Genomic DNA, 26687 nt, shown 5'->3' with positions numbered 1-26687 from the left:
TCATATTAGAATATCACCTAAAGCAATTATTTTTATTCTTGAATTTTCACTACAAGAGGATGGTTCGCTTCCAGGCAATTTGATACCCCTCATTTTTCCAATGTAATGCTTACTTTGTAGTAGTTTATCGGGCAAATATATTGTAAAGGTGGCAGCTTTTAATGACAATTATTGTTACAAAGCAAGCTGTGGTGTATAATTTTACCATATCATCTTTGCAAAGTCCAGTGATGTCATCAATGTTTTCACACATCTTCCTGTGTAGGTAAGCCTGGTAGCGCTTCAAAGACCGCATTGTATGAATAAGTCAAAGATATAACGCACGGTTTGCATGTTTGTTCCCCTATTTACCAAAACTTTGAGAAGTCCATCCTCCTGATGTCTTTTTTTTCTTTGCTTCAAGGTTAGGGTCTGATAAAAGCATCATTGGTAATCCATTGAGTTTCTTATTTCTTCATTAAGATAATATTCACTTGCAACTAGTCATCAATCTAGGGTTATTTTGAAAAACTTGAGTATTCCATAAATTCCACAGGTTTTGAACATTGAGTTTATGACATTGGTACTTGCAACTTCATGAGAACTCACATTTTAAGGATAGCCTATGTTACCATGATATGTGTGAGTCAAATGACCACCTTATAGATGACATAGAAAATTGATATTCTCTAGGGAAGCACAGAGTTATAATGACTAATTCACAATCTATGAAATTGGCAAAGTGTCAAGGTTATGAAGGATCTACACTCGTTTGACACACAATGCAGTAGGCGTTTATGAACTTGGAACTCCTATCTCAAAGAACCTGGATATATCCATTTCTGTTGGGTCCCATTATGTCTGTTCTTGTAGTGGGAATTCAGTCCATATAGAAGAAATAGCAAAAATATAAAAAAAATATTTATTCTTCAAATAATTAGCAAAACATTAGGACCACTCTGTGTGTCATCAGCAACGTACTGTCATCTCTCTAAGAACTGGAGTTAAAGTTAACTTTGTCCACTGAGTTGTCACCTTACCCAGATTCAATTTTAGGCCCAGCCAGTAAAAAGCTCTGGAGAAAGTTTTATTCAAAGACCTTTCACATATAAAATGATGGCTATCAACTTTACATCCATGATAAAAAAGTTGTCTCCAATAAAGATATCCTTGTTTGGAATATCACATCAGGGAAGTAATTACAATTGCACTACATAATTAAACACTGTCTGCAAAAAAGATATCCTTTGTTGGATAGCCACATATCCACATCAGAATAGTAATCCCATTGTGCTCCATTACCCTCATATAAGCTGATTTTTCAACAATGGTAGTTCCAGGATGTGCATAGTGTATGAGAAGAAGTTTACATCTCAAAATGTGAATGTATTTTGACTGTTCTTTATAAATAGATTACATAAGTATTATTTACACATGAAAAATCTCCTCTTTTACACAGGTCATGATAACACTATGATGAATGCTACTACCATTTCTTCTGCACCTAGCACCATCACAGCAAGTCCTACAACTCTCTCGCCCATCATGACTAATCAAACCAATACTACATATTCAAGCCCAACAAATTCAGGTAATGCTTTGCTATCTGATTGATCCATTTTTATAATACTAAAAAAAGAACACCGATTCAGGGGTCTGCAAATGTTTATTACATTATTACCAAAATCCACTCTCTTAGTCAGCAATTCATAGTGGTATCCTTTTCAAGGAAAGGGATTCAGAAAATATTCATGAGCTTAAAATGTTTTTTTGTGCCTTTAAATGTGAGACACTTGGAGGCGTCCATCTCTGCAACTATTAGAATTATGAAATATCATATTAGAATATCACCTAAAGCAACTATTTTTATTCTTGAAGTTTTACTACAAGAGGATGGTTTGCTGCCAGGCAATTTGATACCCCTAATTTTTCCAATTTAATGCTTACTTTGTAGTAGTTTCTCACGCAAATATAATGTAATGGCGGCGGCTATTAATGTCAATTATTGCTACAAAGCAAGCCGTAGGTTATTATTTTACCATATCATCTTTGCAAAGTCCAGTGATGTCATCAATGTTTTCAGACATCTTCCTGTGTAGGTACGGCTGGTAACGCTTCAAAGACCGCATTGTATGAATAAGTCAAAGATATAACACAGGGTTTGCATGTTTGTTTCCTCTATTCACCAACGCTTTGAGAAGTCCCTCCTCCTGCTGCCTTTGTTTTTTCTTTGCTTCAAGGTTAGGGTCTTATAAAAGCATCATGGGTAATCCATTGAGTTTTTTATTTCTTCATTTAGATAATCTTCACTTGCAACTAGTCATCAATCTGGGGTTATTTTGAAAAACTTGAGTATTCCATAAGTTCCAAAGGTTTTGAACATTGAGTTTGTGACATTGGTACTTGCAACTTCATGAGAACTCACATTTTAAGGATAGCCTATGTTACCATGATATGTGTGAGTCAAATGACCACCTTTTTGATGACATAGTAAATTGATATAATCTAGGGAAGCACAGCGTTATAATGACTAATTCAGACTCTATGAAATTGGCAAAGAGTCAAGGTTATGAAGGATCTACACTCTTTTGACACACAATGCAGTAGGCGTTTATGAACCTGGAACTCCTATCTCAAAGAACCTGGATATAGCCATTTCAGTAGGGTCCCATGATGTCTGTTCTTGTAGTGGGTATTCAATCCATATATAAGAAATAGCAAAAATGTCCAAAATTTCTATATACTTCAAATAATTTGCTAAACATTAGGACCACTCTGTGTGTCATCAGCAACTTACTGTCATCTCTCTAAGAACTGGAGTTAACCCCTTGTGTGCCCATGACGAGCTGGACTCGTCATGGGCCGTGGTTGCGCTGTGCCCATGACGAGTCCAGCTCGTTATCAACCCCGCCCGCTAATGCAACGCCCGGCACAGGGCGGGGAAAGGGCGTGGCACACAAGGGGTTAAAGTTAACTTTGTCCAATGAGTTGTCACCTTAACCAGATTCAATTATAGGCCCAGCCAGTAAAAAGCTCTGGAGAACATTTGATTAAAAGCCCTTTCACATATAAAATACTGGCTATCAACTTTACTTTATGATAAAAAAGCTGTCTCCAATAAAGATATCCTTGCTTGGAAATTCACATCAGGGAAGTAATTACAATTGCACTTAACAATTAAACACTGTCTGCAAGAAAGATATCCTTTGTTGAATATACACATATCCACATCAGTATAGTAATCCCATTGTGCTCTATTATCCTCATGTAAGCTGATTTTTCAACAATGGTAGCTCCAGAATGTGCAGAGTGTATGATAAGAAGTTTACATCTCAGAATGTGAATGTCTTTTCACTGTTCTTTATAAATAGATTACATAAGTAATATTTACACATGAAGAATCTCCTCTTTCACACAGGTCATGATAACACTATGTCGAATGCTACTGCCATTTCTTCTGCACCTAGCACCATCACAGCAAGTCCTACAACTCTCTCGTCCATGATGACTAATCAAACCAACACTACATATTCCAGCCCAACAAATTCAGGTAATGCTTTGCTATCGGATTAATGCATTTTCATAATACTAAAAAAAGAACACCGATTCAGGGGTCCGCAAATGTTTATTACATTATTACCAAAATCCACTTTTTTAGTCAGCAATTCATATTGGCATCCTTTTCAAGGAAATGGATTCAGAAAATATTCATGAACTTAAAATGTTTTTTTTGTGCCTTTAAATGTGAGACACTTGGAGGCATCCATCTCTGCAACTATTACAGTTATGAAATATCATATTAGAATATCACCTAAAGCAATTATTTTTATTCTTGAATTTTCACTACAAGAGGATGGTTCGCTTCCAGGCAATTTGATACCCCTCATTTTTCCAATGTAATGCTTACTTTGTAGTAGTTTATCGGGCAAATATAATGTAAAGGTGGCACCTTTTAATGTCAATTATTGTTACAAAGCAAGCTGTGGTGTATTATTTTACCATATCATCTTTGCAAAGTCCAGTGATGTCATCAATGTTTTCACACATCTTCCTGTGTAGGTAAGCCTGGTAGCGCTTCAAAGACCGCATTGTGTGAATAAGTCAAAGATATAACGCAGGGTTTGCATGTTTGTTCCCCTATTTACCAAAACTTTGAGAAGTCCATCCTCCTGATGCCTTTTTTTTCTTTGCTTCAAGGTTAGGGTCTGATAAAAACATCATTGGTAATCCATTGAGTTTCTTATTTCTTCATTAAGATAATATTCACTTGCAACTAGTCATCAATCTAGGGTTATTTTGAAAAACTTGAGTATTCCATAAGTTCCACAGGTTTTGAACATTGAGTTTATGAAATTGGTACTTGCAACTTCATGAGAACTCACATTTTATGGATAGCTTATGTTACCATGATATGTGTGAGTCAAATGACCACTTTTTTGATGACATAGAAAATTGATATACTCTAGGGAAGCACAGAGTTATAATGACTAATTCACAATCTATGAAATTGGAAAAGTGTCAAGGTTATGAAGGATCTACACTCGTTTGACACACAATGCAGTAGGCGTTTATGAACCTGGAGCTCCTATCTCAAAGAACCTGGATATATCCATTTCTGTAGGGTCCCATTATGTCTGTTCTTGTAGTGGGAATTCAATCCATATATAAGAAATAGCAAAAATATAAAAAAAATATTTATTCTTCAAATAATTAGCAAAACATTAGGACCACTCTGTGTGTCATCAGCAACTTACTGTCATCTCTCTAAGAACTGGAGTTAAAGTTAACTTTGTCCACTGAGTTGTCACCTTACCCAGATTCAATTTTAGGCACAGCCAGTAAAAAGATCTGGAGAAAGTTTTATTCAAAGACCTTTCACATATAAAATGATGGCTATCAACTTTACATCCATGATAAAAAGTTGTCTCCAATAAAGATATCCTTGCTTGGAATATCACATCAGGGAAGCAATTACAATTGCACTACATAATTAAACACTGTCTGCAAAAAAGATATCCTTTGTTGGATAGCCACATATCCACATCAGAATAGTAATCCCATTGTGCTCCATTACCCTCATATAAGCTGATTTTTCAACAATGGTAGTTCCAGAATGTGCATAGTATATGATAAGAAGTTTACATCTCAGAATGTGAATGTATTTTGACTGTTCTTTATAAATAGATTACATAAGTATTATTTACACATGAAAAATCTCCTCTTTTACACAGGTCATGATAACACTATGATGAATGCTACTACCATTTCTTCTGCACCTAGCACCATCACAGCAAGTCCTACAACTCTCTCGCCCATCATGACTAATCAAACCAATACTACATATTCAAGCCCAACAAATTCAGGTAATGCTTTGCTATCTGATTGATCCATTTTCATAATACTAAAAAAAGAACACCGATTCAGGGGTCTGCAAATGTTTATTACATTATTACCAAAATCCACTCTCTTAGTCAGCAATTCATAGTGGTATCCTTTTCAAGGAAAGGGATTCAGAAAATATTCATGAGCTTAAAATGTTTTTTTTTGTGCCTTTAAATGTGAGACACTTGGAGGCATCCATCTCTACAACTATTAGAATTATGAAATATCATATTAGAATATCACCTAAAGCAACTATTTTTATTCTTGAAGTTTTACTACAAGAGGATGGTTCGCTGCCAGGCAATTTGATACCCCTAATTTTTCCAATTTAATGCTTACTTTGTAGTAGTTTCTCACGCAAATATAATGTAATGGCGGCGGCTATTAATGTCAATTATTGCTACAAAGCAAGCCGTGGGTTATTATTTTACCATATCATCTTTGCAAAGTCCAGTGATGTCATCAATGTTTTCAGACATCTTCCTGTGTAGGTACGGCTGGTAACGCTTCAAAGACCGCATTGTGTGAATAAGTCAAAGATATAACACAGGGTTTGCATGTTTGTTTCCTCTATTCACCAACACTTTGAGAAGTCCCTCCTCCTGCTGCCTTTGTTTTTTCTTTGCTTCAAGGTTAGGGTCTTATAAAAGCATCATGGGTAATCCATTGAGTTTTTTATTTCTTCATTAAGATAATCTTCAGTTGCAACTAGTCATCAATCTGGGGTTATTTTGAAAAACTTGAGTATTCCATAAGTTCCAAAGGTTTTGAACATTGAGTTTGTGACATTGGTACTTGCAACTTCATGAGAACTCACATTTTAAGGATAGCCTATGTTACCATGATATGTGTGAGTCAAATGACCACCTTTTTGATGACATAGTAAATTGATATAATCTAGGGAAGCACAGCGTTATAATGACTAATTCAGACTCTATGAAATTGGCAAAGAGTCAAGGTTATGAAGGATCTAAACTCTTTTGACACACAATGCAGTAGGCGTTTATGAACCTGGAACTCCTATCTCAAAGAACCTGGATATAGCCATTTCAGTAGGGTCCCATGATGTCTGTTCTTGTAGTGGGTGTTAGACCTGGCACCTTGGCGTGAGTTTCCCTTCCACTTTTTGATGGTGTGCCTCGACTGTTTTGCTGGTGTTGTCCGCTCAGGGCACTGCGCCACGGCTAATCCGTGCCGCAGTGCAAGTGCTCCCTAAGTAAAATGTACCTGTAATTGATGTCCATGATTGGTTTATTGGATTCACTGTCAGTCCCCAGTAAAGTGCACCAAGGGTGCCAGGGCTCGTGAATGCCAATGCTGCTGGTGGGCTTGCAGCGCTGGTTGCGCCACCCACGGAAGCGGCCTTGAAAAATGTGTCTAGGGTCTGCCACCGCAGACCCTGTGCGCGGTCCCGGACCGTCGCGCTGACTGCGCAAGTGCCCCCACTTGCCAGTCCCTAAACCTTCCCTTACCTACATATTAGCCACCCCTCTGGTAGGCCCAAGGGCAGGGTGCATTGTAGGCATAAGGTAGGACAGGCCCTGATGTGTGTGGCATGTCCTAGTAGTGAATTACAGCCATTTCCGTTCTTCACTATTGAAGGCTACCTGCTCTCCATAGGCCAGAATGGGCTGCCGGGATCACGCCGACGCTGTGACCCCAGTGGACTCAGAGAGCATGGTAGAAGTGTCAAGTTTAGTATGCCTGAACTCAGGATGATAAAATACTTCTTGTAGTCAAGTCTATTTTAGTATCCTGGGTTTGTAAATACTACTTTTAGAAAGTTAGTATTTACTGACCTGACCATCTCAGTCCGCCTCTGCTGTGTGTATGTGTTCTGCCTGGCAACAGTAAGGAGCAGGGTTGGGGAATCCCCAGAGACAGGTTGGCTGCCAGGTGGTGGGTAGAGAGATTACACCTGGATGGGTGGGAGGAGTACACCTTGACTCTTGAATAGACCTGTGCTCTGCCACCACAAAGCCGGCGCCACCCCCTGTGGGGCGGCTGATGTCTCTGCCCTGCTGCTGAAAGGAAAGAGCAGAGTCACAATAACAAAGTGCTCCAGAACTGGACTGAGCCAGGCCTAGGCCCCCTGGCGCTAAAGAACAAAAGAATCATGGTATAAAAGTAGGAGCCTGGCTCCTAAGAAATCAGAATCCTGTTTACCACAAAGGACCTCTGCCCGACTAGAAGGAGAAGAAGACGCCGGAGGAGCTGGCCTGCTGCTTGCCTTGCTGAGAGAGGAGAGGAAGAGACTTACTGAAAAGACTTTGCTACTTTGTGCTTGAACATTCTCCAAGGGCTTGATCTGAGCTTGCCCCCTGAACTGAACCCCAGGAACAGTGGGTTCTCTGTGCTTCTTGCTCGTCCTCCAATTCGAGCCGTGTGTGCATCCCGCTGGAAAAGAGACTGCGCCCCTCATCGCCCCTCCTAGGGCCGTGACACTCAGAAGCTCGCCTGCCTCCAACCCGTGAGAGCCCCGCTCCGTCCGGAGCCGCTCTCTGTTCCCGGGCCAGGCCGCCTGCATCCCTGTCACCGCCTGCCATTGGAGTGCGCTGAACGTGCTATCACCCCTCCTGCCGGAAGCCGTCCGACGACTGTGATCTACGCCGGGTCATCCAGCTGCACTGACCGTGCCCTGCGACCCCGCCTCGCTATCCCCGGACGTCTCAGGCCGCGCCGCCCCCGCTGTGGAGACCCTCCTGCACCGCCGTGCTAAAGGGTCGCTGGCCGCGCCTGCCTACGTGCCCACACCTGCTGATTGAGGACCCAAGAACACTTCCCAAGCTGAGAGTCGCACCGACCTGTGCTGACTCTCCACATCACGAAAGAAGTTCCAGTACCGGGCTCGGGGCCCGCAACGCCTTATTTCCCCGTTCGCAGGAACCGATCTCTGTGAGTACTGGAACTACAAGTAAAGAGACTACAAAGTATCCATTTGAAACTACGAACCCAGAACATTTGCCTGCTGTATAACCTGGCGGCCTAGCGAAAACGTTATTGGTCTTGTGATAAGTCTGCTGAGATATATATACCTTATTTTTACATAAAGAAAGCGTATTTTTATATATATCCAAGTCTAGTGTCCGTTTCTGGGGGGATTGATGTATTTACTGTGTGTATGATTGTAAGTGCTTAACCAACAACGCCTGAGGAATCGCCTTGGCTGCTCACGCCACGCACCTAGAGGGTGAGCAAGGGTCATTCGCGAGGGGTTATCCTGCGCCCTGACGTGGAGGAGAGGGTTCCTGCTTGACTCAAGGGCAACCTTGCGCCAACCAGAGATCCCCGACTCTAACATTGTTGGCAGCGGGTGGGATTTCGGATTTGCACTTGTAATTTGCATACAGTGAATTATTAATCACCAGATAGTGAGAGCAGACCAAATAACGCAGCCACAGGTTTAAATTTGTTGAGACATCTGCCATTACTGCAACCATGCCTGGCTCGCACTCCGCTGGAAGAGCACTCTCTGTGATTTCTGGAATAGATGAGGTGGATTGGGAGAGACTGGAAGGCTACTCGATGGAGCAATTGAAAGGCTACAGTGTAAAATTCCGAGTCCCCCATGCTGGATTCAAGAGGAGAACCCAGTACGCCAAGGCGCTGAGAGCCTGGAAGGAGTCACGAGACCCACGGAATGCGGGGGACATCGTTCCACCCGACAACCTTGAGGAGCCCAGCAGGGTCCGGTCGCCAGAGGAGCTGGCAGACAGGGCAGCCGACAGGGCGCATGCAATGGAGATGGCAAAGTTGGCCGGACAAATGGAAATGGAAAAGCAGAAGTTGGCCCTGGAGGCACAACAACGCCAAATGGATCATGACATAAGATTGAAGGAGTTGGAGCTGAAGGCGAAAAGTTTGGACACCGCTCCTTCTGGTGGCAGCACTCCACCAGCGCAGGTAGAGTCCAAGGTGTACATCCCCAAAGATGTAGTAAAGGAGTATTTTAGAAAGGATGACATAGGGCAGTGGTTTAGAGCCTACGAGGTGGCCATGTCCTCACACCGGGTCCCTGAGAAAGACTGGGGAGCGGGGTTGTGGGGAAGGTTCCTCGCGGAAGGGCGGGACACACTGTTAGATTTGCCCTTAGAAGTCCAGACCTCATACCCCCATATGAAGGAAGCTTTAATGACCAGGTATGGGTTAACTCCTGAGCTATATAGACAGAGGTTCAGGGAGACCAAGAAGATCCCTGAGAGTACGTATGTGGAGTATGTGACCTTTTTCTGCAGAGCGCTGGATGGTTGGGTGAAGGGTAGCAAAGTGAATGATTATCAAGGGCTACTTGATTTAATTGCATGGGAGCACTTGTCCAGTCAATGTTTTCCTGAGCTACGCCAGCACCTGATAGATAGCAAGCTGTCCAACCCGAGGAAGCTTGCTGAGGAGGCGGACCGCTGGCTCAGCACCAGGGTCCACAAGGGTCAAGTGGGAGACTCCGCCAAAGGTGGGCAGGGTCCCCAGCAGAAGAGTGGGGGGGACAAGGGTAAAAAGAAGGGGTTCCAAAAAGGCCCCCAAAGTAATTCCCAAGGGAACCAGCAGAAGGGTTCTCAGCCTCCCCCACCCCCGCAGCAGAACGGGGCCCCGACAGGTAGACCTGTTCCAAAGGGGCCCTTCAATTGTTATAAGTGTGGTGACCCGGGTCACATTGCCTCTGATCCTAAGTGTCGCCTGTTTGGTAAGACCGCACCCACTGGTGCTCCACCCCGGCAAGTAGCTAGTGTTAACTTTGGGGAGGAGGTAGCAGTCCAGGAGGGTGGGGGTCCCGGGCAGATGACCCTAGTCTCGCTAGGAGACAGTGAGATGGTCCCTGTAACCTACCTGCCCTCTAACACTAAGAAATATGGGCAAGTGGTGACCATCAATGGAAAGAAGGTTGAGGCTCTTAGAGATACAGGAGCCAGCGTGACCTCGGTGAAGCAACACCTGGTGTCTCAAGAGCAAATTGTACCCAATGCCTACTGTAGGGTTGTCAATGCTGACAACGTAGAGAGTCGTTGTCCAATGGCTCAAGTTCCCTTTGAGTGGGGGGAGGTCTCTGGTACTCTACAAGTCGCTGTGAGAACTGACATGCCTGTAGACTGTCTGCTAGGGAACGACCTGGAGAGTTCCCCTTGGGAAAAGGTGGAGAAGACCACGCATCTGAGGATGGTGGGTCTACCCGACTGGGCGTGCGTGACCACCCGGTCCATGGCAGCCAGTAGGGGTGTTGAGAGGGTCCTGGAGCCTGAGGGAGAGGTCCAGGAACCGGCCTTAGGGAGAAGGCGCAGGAGGCGCGGGAAACCGGCCCCCGAAGTTCCCACGGCCCGGGAGGAAGTAGACCCTGAGGGGGATGCTCTGGAGCCTACCGGGGAACAGATTGCCGAACTGGGAGATCTGCCTGAGCTGACCCATTGGCAGCAAGAAGGAGGTCCCTCCAGGGAGGAATTCTGCAGGGAGCAGAAAGAATGCCCTTCTCTCGTGGGTATGCGGCAACAGGCTGCAGACCAGGCCAATGGTGTTCAGGCCAAAACACACTACGTGTACTGGGAGAGTGACCTCCTGTATTCCGAGCCTAAGGCTGCTGAACCTGGGTCAGCCCGTGTGCTGGTGGTACCCCAGAAGTTCAGAACCTTCCTACTGGGGCTGGCTCATGATGTGCCTTTAGCAGGACATTTGGGGATGGACAAGACCTATGACAGGCTTGTCACCCACTTTTACTGGCCCCAAATGCATAAGAATTCAGATTCCTACTGCAGAACCTGTCAGACTTGCCAGGCAAGTGGTAAGAGCGGAGGGAAGCACAAGGCTCCTCTGCAACCTTTCCCTGTGGTCGGTACGCCATTCCAACGAGTGGGTATTGATATTGTGGGGCCTCTGGACCCCAAGACAGCCCTGGGCAACAGGTTCATCCTGGTCTTGGTGGACCATGCCACCCGGTACCCTGAAGCCATCCCTCTGAGGACAGTGACGGCCCCCGTGGTGGGACGGGCACTGATGGGAATTTTCTCCCGAGTGGGATTCCCTCTAGAGGTGGTGAGCGACAGGGGGACCAATTTCATATCCACATATATGAAATCCCTGTGGAAGGAGTGTGGGGTAACTTACAAGTTCACCACTCCTTACCATCCCCAAGGAAATGGGTTGGTTGAGAGATTCAACCGAACCCTCAAGGGCATGATCATGGGCCTGGACGGTCCAATGAGGCGTAAGTGGGACGTCCTCTTGCCATGCCTGCTCTTCGCTTACCGAGAGGTGCCGCAGAAGTCTCTAGGGTTCAGCCCCTTTGAGCTTCTGTATGGTCACCCGGTAAGAGGACCTCTGAGTTTGGTAAAGGAAGGCTGGGAGCAATCTCCCAGGAAACCTCCCCAGAATGTATATAGTTACATGCTGGCCTTCCGAAACCAGACTCGGCGTTTCAGGCAACTTGCTGAGGCAAATCTGGAAGCCAGCCAGGAAGAGATGAAGCGGTGGTACGACCGGAATGCCACTCTGGTAGAGCTTCAACCTGGACAAAAGGTGTGGGTCTTGGCCCCAGTGGAGCCGTGTGCACTTCAGGATAAGTGGACAGGTCCATTTGAGGTTGTGGAGCGCAAAAGTCCTATCAACTACTTGGTGGACATGCAGACTCCCAGGAACCCTTTGAGGGTCCTACATGTTAACCGCCTTAAGCCCCACTTAGAGAGGACCGAAGTGGGCATGCTGCTGGCCACTGATGATGGAATGGAAGAGGAGACCGAGCCTCTTCCTGACCTCTTAGTGGCCTCTGAGAAAGATGGGTCAGTGGATGGAGTTAACCTCTCACCCACCCTGACGCCCGAACAACAGGAAGACTGCCGCCACTTGCTGGGACAATTTTCCGACCGATTCTCCCTGGTTCCTGGTGTCACAGATTGGTGCGTCCATGATGTGGACACAGGAGACAGCTTACCCGTGAAGCACAAGGCTTACAGGGTAACTGACAGGGTCAGAGCTTGCATTAAGGAGGAGGTCTCCAAAATGCTTGCGCTAGGGGTGGTTGAGTCCTCCAGCAGTCCTTGGTCCAGCCCCGTGGTCTTGGTCCCAAAGGCTGCTGCGCCGGGAGCCACACCTGAACTCCGGTTCTGTGTGGACTACAGAGGACTCAATTCAGTCACGAAGACTGACGCGCACCCCATCCCCAGAGCTGATGAGCTCATTGATCGGCTGGGGGCTGCCCGGTTCCTCAGTACGTTTGATTTAACGTCTGGGTACTGGCAGATCGCCTTGACCGATGGGGCCAAAGAGAGGTCCGCATTCTCTACACCAGATGGGCACTTCCAGTTCCGAGTCATGCCATTTGGGATGAAGAATGCCCCTGCCACCTTTCAGAGGTTGGTCAACCAGGTACTGGTTGGGCTGGATGCGTTCAGTGCCGCCTACCTGGATGACATCGCAGTGTTCAGTGCCACCTGGCCTGAACACCTGCGCCACCTCTGGGAAGTGTTGATGGCGCTGCGCCGAGCAGGCCTCACGATCAAGGCAAGCAAGTGCCAGATCGGGCAGGGTTCCGTGGTGTACTTGGGACACCAAGTGGGGAGTGGCAAGGTGGCACCCTTGCAACCCAAAATTGAGACCATCCTGGCTTGGGAACCCCCCAAGACGCAGACCGCAGTGAGGGCCTTCCTGGGGCTCACTGGGTACTACAGGAGGTTTGTCAAGGGCTATGGAACGATCGTTGCCCCCTTGACAGAGCTGACTTCGAAGAAGCAGCCCAGGAACGTGATTTGGACTGACACCTGTCAGAAAGCTTTCGACACCCTGAAGACTGCCATGTGCACGGCGCCCGTGCTCTTGGCCCCTGACTTCTCCAGGGAATTCCTAGTCCAGACAGACGCTTCAGAGCATGGTGTAGGGGCTGTTCTCTCACAGATGACTGAGGAGGGCTGGGACCAACCCGTAGCCTTCATCAGTAGGAGGTTACTTCCACGGGAAAGTAGGTGGAGTGCCATTGAGCGAGAAGCATTTGCTGTGGTCTGGGCGCTGAAGAAGCTAAGACCCTACTTGTTTGGGTCTCACTTCCGGGTTCAGACGGACCACAGGCCCCTCAGATGGTTGATGCAAATGAGGGGTGAAAACCCGAAGCTGTTGAGGTGGTCCATCTCCCTACAGGGTATGGACTTTACGGTGGAACACCGTCCTGGTACAGATCACGCCAACGCTGACGGTCTGTCCAGGTATTTCCGCCTTAGTGACGAGGAACCCCCTGGGCAAGGGTAGTTCTCCCCACATTTCAGCTGGAGGGGACACGTGTTAGACCTGGCACCTTGGCGTGAGTTTCCCTTCCACTTTTTGATGGTGTGCCTCGACTGTTTTGCTGGTGTTGTCCGCTCAGGGCACTGCGCCACGGCTAATCCGTGCCGCAGTGCAAGTGCTCCCTAAGTAAAATGTACCTGTAATTGATGTCCATGATTGGTTTATTGGATTCACTGTCAGTCCCCAGTAAAGTGCACCAAGGGTGCCAGGGCTCGTGAATGCCAATGCTGCTGGTGGGCTTGCAGCGCTGGTTGCGCCACCCACGGAAGCGGCCTTGAAAAATGTGTCTAGGGTCTGCCACCGCAGACCCTGTGCGCGGTCCCGGACCGTCGCGCTGACTGCGCAAGTGCCCCCACTTGCCAGTCCCTGAACCTTCCCTTACCTACATATTAGCCACCCCTCTGGTAGGCCCAAGGGCAGGGTGCATTGTAGGCATAAGGTAGGACAGGCCCTGATGTGTGTGGCATGTCTTAGTAGTGAATTACAGCCATTTCCGTTCTTCACTATTGAAGGCTACCTGCTCTCCATAGGCCAGAATGGGCTGCCGGGATCACGCCGACGCTGTGACCCCAGTGGACTCAGAGAGCATGGTAGAAGTGTCAAGTTTAGTATGCCTGAACTCAGGATGATAAAATACTTCTTGTAGTCAAGTCTATTTTAGTATCCTGGGTTTGTAAATACTACTTTTAGAAAGTTAGTATTTACTGACCTGACCATCTCAGTCCGCCTCTGCTGTGTGTATGTGTTCTGCCTGGCAACAGTAAGGAGCAGGGTTGGGGAATCCCCAGAGACAGGTTGGCTGCCAGGTGGTGGGTAGAGAGATTACACCTGGATGGGTGGGAGGAGTACACCTTGACTCTTGAATAGACCTGTGCTCTGCCACCACAAAGCCGGCGCCACCCCCTGTGGGGCGGCTGATGTCTCTGCCCTGCTGCTGAAAGGAAAGAGCAGAGTCACAATAACAAAGTGCTCCAGAACTGGACTGAGCCAGGCCTAGGCCCCCTGGCGCTAAAGAACAAAAGAATCATGGTATAAAAGTAGGAGCCTGGCTCCTAAGAAATCAGAATCCTGTTTACCACAAAGGACCTCTGCCCGACTAGAAGGAGAAGAAGACGCCGGAGGAGCTGGCCTGCTGCTTGCCTTGCTGAGAGAGGAGAGGAAGAGACTTACTGAAAAGACTTTGCTACTTTGTGCTTGAACATTCTCCAAGGGCTTGATCTGAGCTTGCCCCCTGAACTGAACCCCAGGAACAGTGGGTTCTCTGTGCTTCTTGCTCGTCCTCCAATTCGAGCCGTGTGTGCATCCCGCTGGAAAAGAGACTGCGCCCCTCATCGCCCCTCCTAGGGCCGTGACACTCAGAAGCTCGCCTGCCTCCAACCCGTGAGAGCCCCGCTCCGTCCGGAGCCGCTCTCTGTTCCCGGGCCAGGCCGCCTGCATCCCTGTCACCGCCTGCCATTGGAGTGCGCTGAACGTGCTATCACCCCTCCTGCCGGAAGCCGTCCGACGACTGTGATCTACGCCGGGTCATCCAGCTGCACTGACCGTGCCCTGCGACCCCGCTTCGCTATCCCCGGACGTCTCAGGCCGCGCCGCCCCCGCTGTGGAGACCCTCCTGCACCGCCGTGCTAAAGGGTCGCTGGCCGCGCCTGCCTACGTGCCCACACCTGCTGATTGAGGACCCAAGAACACTTCCCAAGCTGAGAGTCGCACCGACCTGTGCTGACTCTCCACATCACGAAAGAAGTTCCAGTACCGGGCTCGGGGCCCGCAACGCCTTATTTCCCCGTTCGCAGGAACCGATCTCTGTGAGTACTGGAACTACAAGTAAAGAGACTACAAAGTATCCATTTGAAACTACGAACCCAGAACATTTGCCTGCTGTATAACCTGGCGGCCTAGCGAAAACGTTATTGGTCTTGTGATAAGTCTGCTGAGATATATATACCTTATTTTTACATAAAGAAAGCGTATTTTTATATATATCCAAGTCTAGTGTCCGTTTCTGGGGGGATTGATGTATTTACTGTGTGTATGATTGTAAGTGCTTAACCAACAACGCCTGAGGAATCGCCTTGGCTGCTCACGCCACGCACCTAGAGGGTGAGCAAGGGTCATTCGCGAGGGGTTATCCTGCGCCCTGACGTGGAGGAGAGGGTTCCTGCTTGACTCAAGGGCAACCTTGCGCCAACCAGAGATCCCCGACTCTAACAGTGGGTATTCAATCCATATATAAGAAATAGCAAAAATGTCCAAAATTTCTATATACTTCAAATAATTTGGTAAACATTAGGACCACTCTGTGTGTCATCAGCAACTTACTGTCATCTCTCTAAGAACTGGAGTTAAAGTTAACTTTGTCCAATGAGTTGTCACCTTAACCAGATTCAATTATAGGCCCAGCCAGTAAAAAGCTCTGGAGCACATTTGATTAAAAGCCCTTTCACATATAAAATACTGGCTATCAACTTTACTTTATGATAAAAAAGCTGTCTCCAATAAAGATATCCTTGCTTGGAAATTCACATCAGGGAAGTAATTACAATTGCACTTAACAATTAAACACTGTCTGCAAGAAAGATATCCTTTGTTGAATATACACATATCCTCATCAGTATAGTAATCCCATGGGGCTCCATTATCCTCATGTAAGCTGATTTTTCAACAATGGTAGCTCCAGAATGTGCAGAGTGTATGATTAGAAGTTTACATCTCAGAATGAGAATGTATTTTCACTGTTCTTTATAAATAGATTACATAAGTAATATTTACACATGAAGAATCTCCTCTTTCACACAGGTCATGATAACACTATGTCGAATGCTACTGCCATTTCTTCTGCACCTAGCACCATCACAGCAAGTCCTACAACTCTCTCGTCCATGATGACTAATCAAACCAACACTACATATTCCAGCCCAACAAATTCAGGTACTGCTTTGCTATCGGATTGATGCATTTTCATAATACTAAAAAAAGAACACCAATTCAGGGGTCCGCAAATGTTTATTACAGTATTACCAAAATCCACTTTTTTAGTCAGCAATTCATATTGGCATCCTTTTCAAGGAAAGGGATTCAGAAAATATTCATGAACTTAAAATGTTTTTTTTGTGCCTTTAAATGTGAGACACTTGGAGGCATTCATCTCTGCAACTATTACATTTATGAAATATCATATTAGAATATCACCTAAAGCAACTATTTTTATTCTTGAATTTTCACTACAAGAGGATGGTTCGCTTCCAGGCAATTTGATACCCCTCATTTTTCCAATGTAATGCTTACTTTGTAGTAGTTTATCGGGCAAATATAATGTAAAGGTGGCAGCTTTTAATGTCAATTATTGTTACAAAGCAAGCTGTGGTGTATAATTTTACCATATCATCTTTGCAAAGTCCAGTGATGTCATCAATGTTTTCACACATCTTCCTGTGTAGGTAAGCCTGGTAGGGCTTCAAAGACCGCATTGTGTGAATAAGTCAAAGATATAACGCAGGGTTTGCATGTTTGTTCCCCTATTTACCAAAACTTTGAGAAGTCCATCCTCTTGATGCCTTTTTTTTCTTTGCTTCAAGGTTAGGGTCTGATAAAAGCATGATTGGTAATCCATTGAGTTTCTTATCTCTTCAGTAAGATAATATTCACTTGCAACTAGTTAGGCCTGGGCGGTAAATTCCGTTCCGCTCGCGGAATTTGCGGAATTTGCGTAATTTCGCGTTCCGCGGAGGACGCGAAATTGCTCAAAAGTCTGCTTTCCGCGATTTCGCGAAATTTTTGCTTGTTCGCGTTCTCAAAATGCGTGTTCGCGAGATATTTCTCCCCGAGCACGCAAACAGCAATTGTGAACAGGAAAAAAGCATCGCGAACAAGCAATTCCGCGTGTTCGCGGAATTTCTGCGTGTTCGCGGAGATTTTTTACCGTTTCGCGGAGATTTGCGTAATGCAATTACGCAAATTCCGCCCACCCCTACAACTAGTCATCAATCTAGGGTTATTTTGAAAAACTTGAGTATTCCATAAGTTCCACAGGTTTTGAACATTGAGTTTATGACATTGGTACTTGCAACTTCATGAGAACTCACATTTTAAGGATAGCCTATGTTACCATGATATGTGTGAGTCAAATGACCACCTTTTTGATGACATAGAAAATTGATATACTCTAGGGAAGCACAGAGTTATAATGACTAATTCACAATCTATGAAATTGGCAAAGTGTCAAGGTTATGAAGGATCTACACTCGTTTGACACACAATGCAGTAGGCGTTTATGAACCTGGAACTCCTATCTCAAAGAACCTGGATATATCCATTTCTGTAGGGTCCCATTATGTCTGTTCTTGTAGTGGGAATTCAATCCATATATAAGAAATAGCAAAAATATAAGAAAAATATTTATTCTTCAAATAATTAGCAAAACATTAGGACCACTCTGTGTGTCATCAGCAACTTACTGTCATCTCTCTAAGAACTGGAGTTAAAGTTAACTTTGTCCACTGAGTTGTCACCTTACCCAGATTCAATTTTAGGCCCAGCCAGTAAAAAGCTCTGGAGAAAGTTTTATTCAAAGACCTTTCACATATAAAATGATGGCTATCAACTTTACTTCCATGATAAAAAAGTTGTCTCCTGTTAGAAATGGGATTTCTGGTTGGCTAAGGCTTGCGCCAAAGTCAGGCAGAAACCACCACTCTAGTCAGGGCAAGGAAGTTACACGCCAAAGATAACCCCTGCTCACCCCCTTGGTAGCTTGGCACGAGCAGACAGGCTTATCCCTGAGGCGATGTGTAAAGCGTTTGCGCGCGCACCCAGCAACAACACCCAAGGCCCACCACAAAGGAAACTCCACACAAGGTATTCTATAAAAATAACCTTTGTATTATACACAACACATTAGATAAAAACACACACTCTACAATGTGCCAACAGGCACGGGCAGAATTTACAAGGGATTATATGTACAGGGGACAGGGCCACATGGACCACTGTCAGGAATTAGCACTCTTAGAACATAACACAAATTACCAAGTGTACATGTAGAACATAACCAGTATCTACTGGCGCAATAATGACCTCAGCGTCATCACACTAGCATCAGGTATAAAACCTATCCTGCATCCATCACAGGGGCATAAATCACATTATGCAATTCTCGCAAGTCTAACGCCTTAGACCTAGCCACCTAAGTATACCTACACTAGGGACGTACATAACACAGGGAAGTACATTCTCCCTACCATCAACCTAAACAAGGTAAAACAACCTCCTAGGCAGAAATCCTATCTAGAGGTATGAAATACAGGGAGCGCAAAATATACTATACACAGTACATTTACCAACCCCATAAGCATGAACACAAGGTGCGCAAAACATACTACACCGTACATTTCCTAGCACCAAAATCGCATTAGAGTCCAGGTTGTGCCAGAACCTAAACGTAGCAGCTGCCCACTACTTGCTGGGCAGCTGGGCACAAGCACAGGGCCTAAACGCTGCAGCTGGCACTAAGTGCTGCGCAGCTGGGAAGGCAAATGAAGCAGGGGCTCTCAATCGCCCCTGAAACAATATCCACAACGTTGGAGCCACCTAGGCTCGACACACACCATGTCCCCAAGTTGGAGCCTCTCTGCGCTCTAGAATAATCATGTTCCCACACGAGGAACTGGCACCCAGCGTTGGAGCCACGTAGGCTCTGTAAAACGACATACATGCGCCCTCCGTTGGAGCCTTCTAGGCTCTAGGACAATGTGCACCCGTCGTTGGAGCGCAGGAGCGCTCTAAAACAAATCAGTCCCCCACGTTGGAGCCTCGCAGGCTCGGGAACCAACTGTGCCCCACATTGGATACACTGGCGCTTTGAACACACATGCCCCCGCGTTGGAGCCTCTCTGGGCTCTAAAAACAATTATGGCCCCATCGTTGCAGCTGCCCCCTGAGTAGCGGGGCAGCTGGGAGTATGGTGGCAAAAAGGAAGAACTGTAAATTATTTTGCCCCCAGGTTGGAGCCAGCTGGGGCTCTAAAATAAACATGCCCCCTTGTTGGGGCGGCCTGCTGCTAAACGGGGCCGCCCAGGAAGTCGGCACCGGCAATGGTGCCTCTCTCTCGCCCCCTCACTCACCGGGCTATTCAGACTTCTCTGGGCACGGCAGGCGGGGCTCTCTCTTTGCCCGGTCCCTCTTCTGGGACCGGGACTTCTCTGTACTGGCGGTCATGGCGGGGCTCTCTCACCTCAGGAGAGCCCCGTCCCTGGATGCGCCGTCTTCGCCCGGTCCCCCATCTCGGGACCGGTCACCGGGACTTCCTTTCACGGCAATGGCGGCACTTCCCCTTCCGTCCCGCGGCCCCGCCCACAACCAGGCGGGCCGCGGGCTCGGCGAGGAGTTTTAAATGCAGCTCGGGGCCGCGGCGGTGATTTTCTTCTGGCAATCAAGTCGCGGGGTGGGCACCCGTGCACCAAAAGGCGAGCAAAGTCGCGGAATGGGCACCCGCGCACCCCCAGGCAAGCAAAGTCGCGGGGTGGGCACCCGCGCATCAAAAGGCATAGAAATGAGCGGAAATAAGCGGGGTGGGCACCCGCTTTTAAATAAAAGCAGATGGTGGCATATTTAGCGGGGTGGGCACCCGCAAAGACACAAATTAAGGCCGCAATGCGGGGTGGGCACCCGCGCCTAATTACCATAAGCCGACAGGCGGCGGGGTAGGTTCCCACACGGAACAGCCATTACGGGGGAATCCCTACGCTGGGGATTCCCTCTGGGGGCAAGGATGGCAGCTGAGCGCTGCAGAGCATGCACGCTCTTCTTCCTGGCAAAAATAGCGATACAGCGCTCCCAGAGCGCTAGCAGGCTGTTGCAGAGGTCCTGGGGCAAGGGAAATAAAGCAAGTCGCCCTCAAAGTCCTGGAGGCATCAAGGGGGCAAGGCAGGGCCGAGGGGCCAGCACACAGGGCCCTCCAGCAGGGAGGCAACCCCCATGGCGGTCCCTCCTGGGCCCCACCAGCAGCAAGCTCCCTCCTGTCAGGATCCAAAGCAGAACATTTTCATGGGGTCACAGCCCCTCTTTTATATACCAAATCCCTTTGTTCTGGGTTCAGGGTGAGGGGGAAAACCAGTCGCAGCTGGTTGGGGAGCACCCTTGATGTGCTCAGCCCCTCACTCTATTCACTGGCAGGGCTAGGGTCGTCAGTCGCACCACAGGGGGCGGAGCCAGCACTGTGTGGGAAAAACCCTGCCCTATTCAGGTCCAAGGTGCACTCCTCCCCAGCCATCAGCATGCTAATCTCACACTCACCACTGGGGCAGACCCAACCAGACTCCTGGAGCCAGGCTCACCAGCCAGCTCCAGCCAATCATACGCCAGACACACTGCACACAGAAGTGCCCACTTCTAGAAGTGGCACTTCCACACTAGGTATATGCACGCCGCACACATGATCGCGCAGCATTCAATCACACGAGTCCGCACATACCAAACTCCGGCCTGCACACCCCACGCATCAGGAACTACTAGGGACACATACATTCCCCATGCATTCCTATGGGAGGGCAGGCCTATCTCACCACATGCACTCAGAGCGCGCACACACTTTACCCTGGGACACAGGGAAAGTGCGCAGAAACCAAAAATCACCACACCAAGTCACCAATAAAAAGCAAAAAGTTCAGGGGTGAACCTGCCAGAAGGGCCAAGTCCAACATCTCCAATAAAGATATCCTTGCTTGGAATATCACATCAGGGAAGTAATTACAAATGCACTACATAATTAAACACTGTCTGCAAAAAAGATATCCTTTGTTGGATAGCCACATATCCACATCAGAATAGTAATCCCATTGTGCTCCATTACCCTCATATAAGCTGATTTTTCAACAATGGTAGTTCCAGAATGTGCATAGTGTATGATAAGAAGTTTACATCTCAGAATGTGAATGTATTTTGACTGTTCTTTATAAATAGATTACATAAGTATTATTTACACATGAAAAATCTCCTCTTTTACACAGGTCTTGATAACACTATGATGAATGCTACTACCATTTCTTCTGCACCTACCACCATCACAGCAAGTCCTACAACTCTCTCGCCCATCATGACTAATCAAACCAATACTACATATTCAAGCCCAACAAATTCAGGTAATGCTTTGCTATCTGATTGATCCATTTTCATAATACTAAAAAAAGAACACCGATTCAAGGATCTGCAAATGTTTATTACATTATTACCAAAATCCACTCTTTTAGTCAGCAATTCATAGTGGTATTATTTTCAAGGAAAGGGATTCAGAAAATATTCATGAGCTTAAAATGTTTTTTTTGTGCCTTTAAATGTGAGACACTTGGAGGCATCCATCTCTGCAACTATTAGAATTATGAAATATCATATTAGAATATCACCTAAAGCAACTATTTTTATTCTTGAATTTTCACTACAAGAGGATGGTTCGCTTCCAGGCAATTTGATACCCCTCATTTTTCCAATGTAATGCTTACTTTGTAGTAGTTTATCGGGCAAATATAATGTAAAGGTGGCAGCTTTTAATGTCAATTATTGTTACAAAGCAAGCTGTGGTGTATAATTTTCCATATCATCTTTGCAAAGTCCAGTGATGTCATCAATGTTTTCACACATCTTCCTGTGTAGGTAAGCCTGGTAGCGCTCCAAAGACCGCATTGTGTGAATTAGTCGAAGATATAACGCAGGGTTTGCATGTTTGTTGCCCCTATTTACCAAAACTTTGAGAAGTCCTTTCTCTTGCTGCCTTTTTTTTTCTTTGCTTCAAGGTTAGGGTCTTATAAAAGCATCATGGGTAATCCCTTGAGTTTTTTATTTCTTCATTAAGATAATCTTCACTTGCAACTAGTCATCAATCTGGGGTTATTTTGAAAAACTTTAGTATTCCATAAGATCCACAGGTTTTGAACATAGAGTTTCTGACATTGGTACTTGCAACTTCACAAGAACTCATATTTTAAGGAAAGCCTATGTTACCATGATTTGTGTGAGTCAAATGACCCCCTTTTTGATGATATATTAAATTGATATACTCTAGGGAAGCACAGAGCCATAATGACTAATTCAGACTCTATGAAATTGGCAAAGTGTCAAGTTTATGAAGGATCTACACTCTTTTGACACACAATGCAGTAGGCGTTTATGAACCTGGAACTCCTATCTCAGAGAACCTGGATATAGCCATTTCTGTAGGGTCCCATTATGTCTGTTCTTGTAGTGGATATTCAATCCATATATAAGAAATAGCAAAAATATCCAAAATTTCTATATTCTTCAAATAATTTGCTAAACATTAGGACCACTCTGTGTGTCATCAGCAACTTACTGTCATCTCTCTAAGAACTGGAGTTAAAGTTAACTTTGTCCACTGAGTTGTCACCTTACCCAGATTCAATTTTAGGCCCAGCCAGTAAAAAGCTCAGGAGAAACGTTGATTCAAAGACCTTTCACACATAAAATACTGGCTATCAACTTTACTTCCATGATAAAAAAGCTGTCGCCAATAAAGATATCCTTGCTTGGAAATTCACATCAGGGAAGTAATTACAATTGCACTTAACAATTAAACACTGTCTACAAGAAAGATATCATTTGTTAGATAGCCACATATTCACATCAGACTAGTAATCCCATTGTGCTCCATTACCCTCATATAAGCTGATTTTTCAGCAATGGTATTTCCAGAATGTGCATAGTGTATGATAAGAAGTTTACATCTCAGAATGTGTATGTATTTTGACTGTTCTTTATAAATAAATTACATAAGTATTATTTACACATGAAGAATCTCCTCTTTCACACAGGTCATGATAACACTATGACGAATGCTACTACCATTTCTACTGCACCTAGTACCATCAACGCAAGTCCTACAACTCTCTCGCCCATCATGACTAATCAAAGCAATACTACATATTCCAGCCCAACAAATTCAGGTAATGCTTTGCTAGTGGATTGATCCATTTTCATAATACTAAAAAAAGATCACCGATTCAGGGATCTGCAAATGTTTATTACATTATTACCAAAATCCACTCTTTTAGTCAGCAATTCATAGTGGTATTATTTTCAAGGAAAGGGATTCAGAAAATATTCATGAGCTTAAAATGATTTTTTTGTGCCTTTAAATGTGAGACACTTGGAGGCATCCATCTCTGCAACTATTAGAATTATGAAATATCATATTAGAATATCACCTAAAGCAACTATTTTTATTCTTGAAGTTTTACTACAAGAGGATGGTTCCCTGTCAGGCAATTTGATACCCCTAATTTTTCCAATTTAATGCTTACTTTGTAGTAGTTTCTCACGCAAATATAATGTAATGGCTGCGGCTATTAATGTCAATTATTGCTACAAAGCAAGCCGTGGTTTATTATTTTACCATATCATCTTTGCAAAGTCCAGTGATGTCATCAATGTTTTCAGACATCTTCCTGTGTAGGTAAGGCTGGTAACGCTTCAAAGACCGCATTGTGTGAATAAGTCAAAGATATAACACAGGGTTTGCATGTTTGTTTCCTTTATTCACCAAAACTTTGAGAAGTTCCTCCTCCTGCTGCCTTTGTTTTTTCTTTGCTTCAAGGTTAGGGTCTTATAAAAGCATCATGGGTAATCCATTGAGTTTTTTATTTCTTCATTAAGATAATCTTCACTTGCAACTAGTCATCAATCTGGAGTTATTTTGAAAAACTTGAGTATACCATAAGTTCCACAGGTTTTGAGCATTTAGTATGTGACATTGGTACTTGCAACTTCATGAGAACTCACATTTTAAGGATAGCCTATGTTACCATAATATGTATGAGTCAAATGACCACCTTTTTGATGACATAGTAAATTGATATAATTTAGGGAAGCACAGCGTTATAATGACTAATTCATACTCTATGAAATTGGCAAAGAGTCAAGGTTATGAAGGATCTACACTCTTTTGACACACAATGCAGTAAGCGTTTATGAACCTGGAACTCCTATCTCAAAGAACCTGGATATAGCCATTTCAGTAGCGTCCCATGATGTCTGTTCTTGTAGTGGGTATTCAATCCATATATAAGAAATAGCAAAAATGTCCAAAATTTCTATATACTTCAAATAATTTGCTAAACATTAGGACCACTCTGTGTGTCATCAGCAACTTACTGTCATCTCTCTAAGAACTGGAGTTAAAGTTAACTTTGTCCAATGAGTTGTCACCTTAACCAGATTCAATTATAGGCCCAGCCAGTAAAAAGCTCTGGAGAACATTTGATTCAAAGCCCTTTCACATACAAAATACTGGCTATCAACTTTACTTCCATGATAAAAAAGCTGTCTCCAATAAAGATATCCTTGCTTGGAAATTCACATCAGGGAAGTAATTACAATTGCACTTAACAATTAAACACTGTCTGCAAGAAAGATATCCTTTGTTGAATATCCACATATCCACATCAGTATAGTAATCCCATTGTGCTCCATTATCCTCATGTAAGGTGATTTTTCAACAATTATAGCTCCAGAATGTGCAGAGTGTATGATAAGAAGTTTACATCTCAGAATGTGAATGTATTTTCACTGTTCTTTATCAATAGATTACATAAGTAATATTTACACATGAAGAATCTCCCCTTTCACACAGGTTATGATAACACTATGTCGAATGCTACTGCCATTTCTTCTGCACCTAGCACCATCACAGCAAGTCCTACAACTCTCTCGTCCATGATGACTAATCAAACCAACACTACATATTCCAGCCCAACAAATTCAGGTAATGTTTTGCTATCGGATTGATGCATTTTCATAACACTACAAAAAGAACACCGATTCAGGGGTCCGCAAATGTTTAATACATTATTACCAAAATCCACTTTTTTAGTCAGCAATTCATATTGGCATCCTTTTCAAGGAAAGGGATTCAGAAAATATTCATGAACTTAAAATGGTTTTTTTGTGCCTTTAAATGTGAGACACTTGGAGGCATCCATCTCTGCAACTATTACAGTTATGAAATATCATATTAGAATATCACCTAAAACAACTATTTTTATTTTTGAATTTTCACTACAAGAGGATGGTTCGCTTCCAGGCAATTTGATACCCCTCATTTTTCCAATGTAATGCTTACTTTGTAGTAGTTTATCGGGCAAATATAATGTAAAGGTGGCAGCTTTTAATGTCAATTATTGTTACAAAGCAAGCTGTGGTGTATAATTTTCCATATCATCTTTGCAAAGTCCAGTGATGTCATCAATGTTTTCACACATCTTCCTGTGTAGGTAAGCCTGGTAGCGCTTCAAAGACCGCATTGTGTGAATTAGTCGAAGATATAACGCAGGGTTTGCATGTTTGTTGCCCCTATTTACCAAAACTTTGAGAAGTCCCTTCTCTTGCTGCCTTTTTTTTTCTTTGCTTCAAGGTTAGGGTCTTATAAAAGCATCATGGGTAATCCATTGAGTTTTTTATTTCTTCATTAAGATAATCTTCACTTGCAACTAGTCATCAATCTGGGGTTATTTTGAAAAACTTTAGTATTCCATAAGATCCACAGGTTTTGAACATAGAGTTTCTGACATTGGTACTTGCAACTTCACAAGAACTCATATTTTAAGGAAAGCCTATGTTACCATGATTTGTGTGAGTCAAATGACCCCCTTTTTGATGATATAGTAAATTGATATACTCTAGGGAAGCACAGAGCCATAATGACTAATTCAGACTCTATGAAATTGGCAAAGTGTCAAGTTTATGAAGGATCTACACTCTTTTGACACACAATGCAGTAGGCGTTTATGAACCTGGAACTCCTATCTCAGAGAACCTGGAAATTGCCATTTCTGTAGGGTCCCATTATGTCTCTTCTTGTAGTGGATATTCAATCCATATATAAGAAATAGCAAAAATATCCAAAATTTCTATATTCTTCAAATAATTTGCAAAACATTAGGACCACTCTGTGTGTCATCAGCAACTTACTGTCATCTCTCTAAGAACTGGAGTTAAAGTTAACTTTGTCCACTGAGTTGTCACCTTAGCCAGATTCAATTTTAGGCCCAGCCAGTAAAAAGCTCAGG

General features: G+C 44.7%; 1 protein-coding gene across 1 annotated transcript in view; it reads left to right on the top strand.

Annotated features, from left to right (window-relative positions):
- Positions 1 to 26687, top strand: part of LOC146798424 (uncharacterized) — a 384935-nt gene that overhangs the window by 357713 nt on the left and 535 nt on the right. The window contains exons 10-16 of the mRNA XM_085627745.1: positions 1439 to 1570; positions 3398 to 3529; positions 5211 to 5342; positions 16414 to 16545; positions 21621 to 21752; positions 23436 to 23567; positions 25253 to 25384. Coding sequence (XP_085483871.1) covers positions 1439 to 1570; positions 3398 to 3529; positions 5211 to 5342; positions 16414 to 16545; positions 21621 to 21752; positions 23436 to 23567; positions 25253 to 25384 — 924 coding nt within the window. The remainder of the gene's footprint in view (positions 1 to 1438; positions 1571 to 3397; positions 3530 to 5210; positions 5343 to 16413; positions 16546 to 21620; positions 21753 to 23435; positions 23568 to 25252; positions 25385 to 26687) is intronic.

The sequence above is a fragment of the Triturus cristatus genome, chromosome 9, assembly GCF_964204655.1.
Source record: "Triturus cristatus chromosome 9, aTriCri1.1, whole genome shotgun sequence".
Classification (NCBI taxonomy): Eukaryota; Metazoa; Chordata; class Amphibia; order Caudata; family Salamandridae; genus Triturus; species Triturus cristatus.
Note: the sequence above shows the minus strand (reverse complement) of the source record. Positions and strands in the feature narration are given on the sequence as shown.